Source organism: Ranitomeya variabilis, chromosome 3 (genome assembly GCF_051348905.1).
Source record: "Ranitomeya variabilis isolate aRanVar5 chromosome 3, aRanVar5.hap1, whole genome shotgun sequence".
Classification (NCBI taxonomy): domain Eukaryota; kingdom Metazoa; phylum Chordata; class Amphibia; order Anura; family Dendrobatidae; genus Ranitomeya; species Ranitomeya variabilis.
The window spans coordinates 490,268,313-490,277,663 of NC_135234.1; the positions used below are offsets into that span (position 1 = coordinate 490,268,313).

The window sequence follows — 9,351 nt, forward strand, 5'->3', positions numbered from 1 at the left end:
GCGTACCTTGGCTCCGCTCACCACCGCAGAGGAACCGCTTAGTCCCATCCTTGCGGTGCCTGCTGAGAACCAGCCTGTGCCTGTGGCTGTGTCCGATTGACTCTGTGCTTCTACTGCAGCATTGCTCACTGAACTGTCTGCTTCTTCTTCTGTGCCACCTACCATTACCTCTACCCTACCTTGCATACAAATCAGGAGATCACGTGCAGAAGAACCCGGAGGATTCATCATCGCAAGGTGAAAGTGCATCGCTTATCTGTAGGACCGGATCGGAGACATCTTGCACCGCCTGCGGTGCTGCCGAGGGATCTTCCAGCCACCTTCCTCCAGCGCTCAGAGACTAATAAGTTAACCTGTTATATTTAGTGCATTTGACTTTCCCCATCCTACTATCACATTCTTCACCCCCCTGCTTGTACTATTACCGTTCCTATACATGAAGAACCTGTTAACCCTTGCTCTGCCTCCTGTGTGTCACTGCATCCTACGCACCTGCTAACATCCTACAATGCCATGTCTCTGCTCTTTTTGTGTACCATACTCTGCAGACTAAAAGACACATAGGGCACTAAAATCCACTCCAAATTTTGGGGAGAAAAATAGGAAAACATTTTTTTTTAAAGTGGTGGTGTATGCTAAAGTCCAATTTTATGGTGGCTTACCAAGGGGGGCGGTCGCTGTGGAGTTGCTCCTTCTGGAGGCTGGTGGCAATGGTGACAGGAGTGGGGCAATGTTACGGGAACCGGGCTGGGAGGGGGAGGTGTCAGGGAATGTGAGGATGTGGGCCCTGGGCTCTCTTAAGATGTCGGCCATAAACAGAATTCTCCTTCCAATTGATTACCTTGCAGTCAGCTTAGGAATAATGACTGCCAGAGGTAGCACATGCCTCCCCTGAGATCGCAATCTGCGCCTGATTTTAAAATAATTAAGTTTAATTTTATTGCATGAAATAAGTATTTTATCACCTATCAACCAGCAATAATTCTTCCTCTCACAGACCTGTTAGTTTTCTTTATGAAGCCCTCATACTCTTCACTTATTATCTGTACTAATTGCACCTGTTTAATCTCTTTAGTTATATAAAAGACACCTGTCCACACACTCAATCAATCACACTCCAACCTCTCAACCATGGCCAAGACCAAACAGCGGTCTAAGAACATCAGAGGCAAAATTGTAGACCTGTAAATGGCTGGGATGGGCTATGGGACAATAAATAGGCAAGCAGCTTGGTGAGAAGTCAACAACTGTTTTTGCAATTATTAGAAAATGGAGGAAATACAAAATGACTGTTCTGGAGCTTCCTTGTTCTGGGGCTCCATGCAAGGTCTCACCTCATGGGGGAAGGACAATTCTAAGAAAGGTCAGGAATCAGCCCAGAACTACATGGGAGAACCTAGTCAATGACCTGAAGAGAGCTCTAACATAACCGTTAGTAACACACTATGCCGTCATGGATTAAAATTAAAATCCTGTAGAGCATGCAAGGTCCCCTTGTTCATACCAGCACATGTTCAGGCCCATTTAAATTTCACCAATGACCATTTGAGTGATCTGGAGGAAGAATGGGAGAAGGTTATGTTGTCAGAAGAGACCAAAATGGGACTGGTTGGTATCAACTCCAGTTGCTGTGATTGGAGGAAGGATGATTACAACACAAAGAACCCTGTCCCAACTGTGAAGCGTGGTGAGGGAAACATCATACTTTGGGTGTGCTTTTCTGAAAGTGAGACAGGACGACTGCATCGTCTTGAAGGGAGGGTGGATGGGGCCATATATCACAAGAGTTTGGACAACAGCCTCCTTCCCTCAGTAAGAGCATTGTCGTGGCTGGATCTTCCAGCACAACAATGACCTGAAACACACAGCCAGGGCAACTAAGAATTGGCTCCGTACAAAGAATTTCAAGGTCCTGTAGTGGCCTAGTCAATCTCCAGACATGAAATCAATAGAAAATCTTTGGAGGGAGCTAAAAGTCAATGTTGCCAAGTGACAGCCCATAACCTAAAAGATCTGGAGAAATTCTGTACGGAGGAGTGGGCCAAACTTCCAGATGCAGTGTGTGCAAACTTGGTCAAGAATTAAAGGAAACATCTGACCTATGCAATTGCAAGGAAATGTTTCTGTACCAAATATTGTGTGTGCTTCTCAGTGTGCGTGACCACTGACTGCTATCAGCTCAGCAGTTAGCTGTGTTCCTCTGTGACGCTAACAGGGCACAGCGTGTTCTTTTTAGTGTGACTCAGTGAAGGAACTGAATTCACTTATACCGCCATATAGTGCTGTCATCTTCTAGCAGCAGGTTCTCTCCTGCACGGTAGTTCCCGGCCTGCGAACGCACCAATTATAACATCTATATTAACTCGGTGCGTTCCGCCAGTCCTTACAATTGATGATCAGATTATTATAGCCACAAGGATCCCTAAAAGTCAAGAACTTTTATATGGAGAAAAAGAGGAAAATAAACGCATACCTCTTGTGGAGACCTGCAGCCTTCAACTTGAAGTGCTAGAAACAGCTGCTATAAAAACACAATTATATCGTACAAAAGGATGACCTGATAAAAATAATATTCAAAGACCTCTCTTTACTTTGCTATAAACAAGCTATAAGTTTAAGAAATATCATTATGAAAAGTTCAATGCCCTCTAATACACCAAAAAGAACTTATTCTTGCAATGTGAAGAGCTGGGAAACATATTTTTATGCAAAGACAATAGACAGGATACAGAGCCACAATGCACAGGACTATAAGATGATTCCCAGTGCATTCACATGTTCTTCTTCCAATGTGGTATTCTTAATTCTGTGTGATATATGTTCCACTGAGGGTCTCTATGTTGGAGAAACTGAAAGCAATAATGAGGTCTTATTGCCACACGATTACAGATAAAAGTCTACCCATGGCTAAACATTTATATTGTCCAGGAACAAAATAAACAATATGAAAGTTGTAATATTAAAAGGCAACCTCAAATTTTGCGGACTATAAGATGCATGTTTTTCCCCTAAATTTTGAAAAACAATTGGCGTGCATCTTAAAGTCCAAATGTGTCTTACCAGGGGAGCTGCAGCAGTGGTTGAGCAGGGTCACAGGGGGCAGAGTCGCCTCTGCAAGAAGCCAGCAGCGGCAGGAGTTTCGTGATGCTGTGGGCATTGGGCTGGGTGGAGGAGGTGTCCTGTAAGTGAGCTTCAAGAAAATGTCGGCAGTGCAGGCAGGAGCGATCTGTATGAAAATGGCCGCCATCATTGAGCTGAGCTCTCAATCTGTGCATGTGCTGCTCAGAACCCTTTTTGACACATTAAAAAATGTTGTTCATGTTTACCACCTCAAAATTTGCTGTGTGTCTTGTTGTCTGGTGTGTCTTATAGTCCCCCAATATGCTATGTTGTTCTTCAGGCTTGAAGTGCCCATTTCTCCTCACACATTGGTAATAGATATTTCCTTTCTCTGTTTATCTAACATTCTGGGCTGCAACAAATGTCTAAATTAATCAAAATATTGGTTCAAAGTTGTCTAACAGCCAGGAGGAGGTATGCAGTCAGATTTTTTCCAGACCTCTAGTCTGACATGTGTTTGGATGCTAAGAAGCCCCAAGTATTCTTTATCATCAAAGATTGACTCATAGTCTCAGTCTCCTGAAGTAAAGTTCCATGTCTCTTCAAAATTCTGCTTGTTTAAAGATTTTGTAGGATAAAATGTGAGAGGTCTGAAAAGCACTAGATTACAATATAAAAAAGAAGTAAATGAAAAAAGTAAACCTCAATATAACAATCAACCATCACATTCAGTACGCCATATTGTCCACAGTATATTTAAATAAAATAGATCATTATGAAGTAAATTCCTATATTACACCAGGTCTAAACTCTCCAAAGGGGCAAATCAAGAGGAAACACACTTTCCCCAAGCCTATATAAAGAACGCACTGAAAAAGCAACATGGCTTTTCAGTAAAGGATTTCATAAATACTTTTTAAATATATGCAATGTCTGTCATTTTGCTTAAAACTAGACAGATGGTCGTTTTAATATTTCATCTTTCATCAACTGTGAAACTAACCATGTTATTTATGGCACAGTCTGCAATACTTGAGAAAAGAAATATATAGGATGTACAAGCCACATATTAAAAAAGAGAATTGCGGTACATATTTATACCATAAATAAAAATAATATCACATATTCAGGTGCAGTTCGACATTTTTTAGAAAAACACCAGGCTAATTTGGATAGCTTCAGGTTTTTTGGTTTGGAGAAAGTAACCAAATCATATTAAGGTGGCAGCTGGCAGCAACAGCTTTTCATGAAAGAATAAAGAAAAAGCAAGCATTCATGGTCAAGAAGAATTGTTTTGACCCCTTAGTGACAGAACCAATTTTGTGCTTAATGACCAAGCCAATTTTTACAATTCTGACCACTGTCGATTTATGTGGTTATAACTCTGGAATGCTTTAACGGATCCAAAATGTAACAAAGTGGCGCAAAGTGTCACAGAGGATTATTGTCCTGCAGTGGATCCAACAATTTCCCACAAAAAATTGTACAATAATGGAGTAAATATAGTAACACGTATATATAAACATATATACAAGATCGCGCTGGAAAAAAACCACTAAAAATGCTAAATGGGTATCCACAAGTAATACTTAGATAAATCTGGATGATTATTAATAAAAAATATAGTCCTTGATAAAAACAGCCACAATAAAAACAGCCACAGAAGATGCAGAGTTAGTTGGTATAGGTATGTTACCTTACAGTATAATAATGCTGGTAGAAGGAGGATTCTCTTACTCGCCGTCTTGAGCTTCTACGGAGACCAGGTGTCTTTAAGCTGCCGTACTGTGGTAGTTTTTAGTCCAAAATGTAAAATGTCTTTCTCCAGGTGGCTGCCCCGGCCGGTGGCAGCCCCCATTCACCAGGATGCTACTACAACCCGGTGATGTGTACGAACTGCGATAGAGGTCCCTATCGCACTTCGTACACATCACCGGGTTGTAGTAGCAGTCACGTGGGTCACTACGTCACACAGGTCCTACAGACTAGCCGGAATCACCGCGCATACCACACGCGGCGTCGGCTCAGCAGGACCCCGCTTTTTCCTGCATCCTGGTGAATAGAGGCTGCCACTGGCTGGGGCAGCCACCTGGAGAAAGACTTTTTACATTTTGGACTAAAAACTACCGCCGTACGGCAGCTTAAAGACACCTGGTCTCCGTAGAAGCTCAAGACGGCGGGTAAGAGAATCCTCCTTCTACCAGCATTTTTATATTGTAAGGTAACATACCTATACCTCAAAGAAAAACTACCAATCCAATAGTTAGCAGTAGCAGCAGGGTAGTAGTGTTAAATAAAAAATAACTTTTAATAAATATCTTAAAAGAGGACTCAAGCCTGTTTGGGGCTTGAGTCCTCTTTTAAGATATTTATTAAAAGTTATTTTTTATTTAAAGGGAACCTGTCACCACGTTTTTGGAAGATGGGATAAAAATAGCGTTAAATAGGGGCAGAGGTGGGCGTTACATTAGTGTGTTTGTTATGCGTTTATTACCCACCTAAGTTGCCGAAATACCTTCGCAAAGTCTCCGTTTTCGCCTGTCAATCAGGGTGGTCTGGTCAAAAGGGCGTCTTGTCTTCCCCCAGATTTTGCGTAGTTTTCCGTTGGTGGCGTAGTGGTGTGCGCATGCCCAAGGTCCCGAATCCTCTGCCAGGGGATTTAAAAGAGCGCGCTGTTCGTTATTTCATTGGTGATCGGTGGGCGCGGCCATCTTCCTTTGGCTGCGCGTGCGCAGAAGCGGCGCTCTGCTGGCCGCGGCTTCAGGAAAATGGCTGCCGCGATATCAATCTGCGCACGCGCGGCATCCCGCGGCCATTTTCCTGAAGCCGCGGCCAGCAGAGCGCCGCTTCTGCGCACGCGCGGCCAAAGGAAGATGGCCGCGCCCACCGATCACCAATGAAATAACGAACAGCACGCTCTTTTAAATCCCCTGGCAGAGGATTCGGGACCTTGGGCATGCGCACACCACTACGCCACCAACGGAAAACTACGCAAAATCTGGGGGAAGACAAGACGCCCTTTTGACCAGACCAGCCTGATTGACAGGCGAAAACGGAGACTTTGCAAAGGTATTTCGGCAACTTAGGTGGGTAATAAACGCATAACAAACACACTAATGTAACGCCCACCTCTGCCCCTATTTAACGCTATTTTTATCCCATCTTCCAAAAACGTGGTGACAGTTTCCCTTTAACACTACTACCCTGCTGCTACTGCTAACTATTGGATTGGTAGTTTTTCTTTGAGGTATAGGTATGTTACCTTACAATATAAAAATGCTGGTAGAAGGAGGATTCTCTTACCCGCCGTCTTGAGCTTCTACGGAGACCAGGTGTCTTTAAGCTGCCGTACGGCGGTAGTTTTTAGTCCAAAATGTAAAAAGTCTTTCTCCAGGTGGCTGCCCCAGCCAGTGGCAGCCTCTATTCACCAGGATGCAGGAAAAAGCGGGGTCCTGCTGAGCCGACGCCGCGTGTGGTATGCGCGGTGATTCCGGCTAGTCTGTAGGACCTGTGTGACGTAGTGACCCACGTGACTGCTACTACAACCCGGTGATGTGTACGAAGTGCGATAGGGACCTCTATCGCAGTTCGTACACATCACCGGGTTGTAGTAGCATCCTGGTGAATGGGGGCTGCCACCGGCCGGGGCAGCCACCTGGAGAAAGACATTTTACATTTTGGACTAAAAACTACCACAGTACGGCAGCTTAAAGACACCTGGTCTCCGTAGAAGCTCAAGACGGCGAGTAAGAGAATCCTCCTTCTACCAGCATTATTATACTGAAAGGTAACATACCTATACCAACTAACTCTGCATCTTCTGTGGCTGTTTTTATTGTGGCTGTTTTTATCATGGACTATACGCTTTAACGGATCCCACTGATTTGGAGAATTTTTTTGTGACATGACTTCATGATAGTGGTAAAATGTCTTCAATATGACTTGTGTTTATTTATGAAAAATGGAAATATGGCGAAAATTTTGAATATTTTGCAATTTTAAAACTTTGAATTTTTATGCCCTTATATCAGAGAGTGGTGTTACACAAAATGCTTAAAAAGTAACATTTTCCACCTTTCTACTTTACATCAACACAATTTTGGAAACAATTTTTTTGTTAGGAAGTTATAAGAGTTAAAATTTAACCAGCAATTTCTCATTTTTCTGACAAAATTTACAAAACAATTTTTTTAGAGACCACCTCGCATTTGAAGTGACTTTGGGGGGTCAATATAACAGAAAATACCCAAAAGTGACACAATTCTAAAAATTTCACCCCTCAAGGTGCTCAAAGCCACATTCAATAAGTTTATAAACCCTTCAGGTGCTTCACAAGAACTAAAGTAATGTGAGAGGAAAAAATGAACATTTAACTTTTCTCACATAAAAATTCATTTGGAACAATTTTTTTATTTTAACAAGGGTATCAGGAGAAAATGGACCACAAAATTTGTTGTGCAATTTCTCCTGAGTACGCCAATACCCCATATGTGGTGAAAAGCTACTGATTGAATGCATTGCATGGAGGTAGCATCATTTGACTTTTTGAACGCAAAATTGTCTGGAATCAATGGTGGTGCCATGTCGTGTTTGGAGACTCCCTGAGGTAACTAAACAGTGCAAACCCCCCATTTTTAACTTCAACCCTAACCCCAACACACTCCTAACCCTAATCCCAACCCTAATCATAAACCTAGGCACAACCCTAACCCTAACACACCCAAAACCCTAATCCCAACCCTAACCATAACCCTAACCACAAACCTAACCCTAATACACCCCTATCCCTAATCCCAACCCTAACTGTAATCCCAACCCTAACTCTAGCCCTAACCCTAACCCTAACTTTAGCTCAACTATAACCCTAACTTTAGCCCAACTCACTTTAGCCCAACTCTGACCCTAATGGTAAAATAGAAATAAATATATATATATTTATATTTTATTTTATTACTTTTCCCTAGCTAAAGTGGTGAAAAAGGGGCTTTTATTTACTATTTTTTATATTTTGATCAGTGTGATATGGTCTATCACAGTGATCAAAATGAATCAATAGGAAAAATTTCCTATTGTTGCTGGATGACGGCCAGTAGATCTCTGCAGGCACACTGCGCATGCGCCCACTATTTTCTCCCGGAAGAATACGTCGACTGCCTGGGGAACTTCATGGGGGCATGCAGGGACACCAGAGGTAGCGGGGGTGATTGGGGGATTGGGGTGACCCTATTTCTCTCTCCTCTGATGTGCAATCACATCAGAGGAGAGAGAATTTAAATGGAAAATATGACTTTTTTGTGGTCGCCGTAATACCATTAATAATGGCGATTGTAACACCGGGGTCGGAAAAAAATGACCCGAATCATGTTCTCAAGGGTCTCAGCTACCACCCATAGCTGAGACCCTGGAGAGATTCCGATGCTGGGGGGGCACTATACACTTAAAAATCAGCACCGTTAAAAAGCGGCGCTGTGGATTAAGTACCCTTAATTGCCGCCATTAAAAGGCATATTGGCGGTCATTAAGGGGTTAACCTACTGTAACAGTTTCTTACTGACAAAAAATACCACTTTAAATTTTTTATTCAGAAAAAGTAAGCTACAGCTATTTACATGAAGAAACATTGTGGCTAATCATTTGATATTTGCTCCTGATAACAGGTCATAGTCAAAAAGAATAAAATAAATATTGTTTTCTATTTAAGCTTCCACTCCAAATAAGTGCTGGCCACTCGGTGAATAGATCATATACCTAGAAATGCTGAATTAAATGAAAATTGAGGCACCATAAATGTGAGTTAATTCTCTAAATGAGATAACACATATAATTTCATACAAAAGCTTTGTTATAGTAAAATGGCCGTTATAATTTTAAGACCCTTTTTCGCCTCAACATAAAATGCATAAAATGCATGCTAAATCCCATTTATGCAAAGGTAAAAATTCCATTTATCCCTATATTATTAGACCATAATAAACCACCTTCAACTACATCTAGTGCATTTTAAATCACATTCATCTAATACATCTTTTTAAAGGCAATATTGAACTTGCAATTTGAGCTTTCTACACTGGACAGCAAATTTTCAAAAATGTATTAATTCTTTTTTATAGAAGATATTACTTGAAAAATGAGGCAGTTATTTTGTCAATGAGCATACAGGAAACCTCCTGGGTATAGAAATTACATTTACTATAAATGACTTTATTGTCATAAATCTAATGGTCCAAATTGACAGAAATGTTTCTTTTCCAGTAGCTTTTTACTTATCTATTATTACTCAGTTAAAGCAAG

General features: G+C 41.7%; 1 protein-coding gene across 1 annotated transcript in view; it reads left to right on the plus strand.

Moving 5' to 3' along the window:
• The window catches only part of LOC143817720 (uncharacterized), an 800,811-nt gene extending 797,626 nt beyond the window's left edge, over positions 1–3,185 (plus strand). The window contains exon 4 of the mRNA XM_077299209.1: positions 3,064–3,185. Within this exon, the coding sequence (XP_077155324.1) occupies positions 3,064–3,185 (122 nt within the window). The remainder of the gene's footprint in view (positions 1–3,063) is intronic.
• Positions 3,186–9,351: the final 6,166 nt, after the last annotated feature.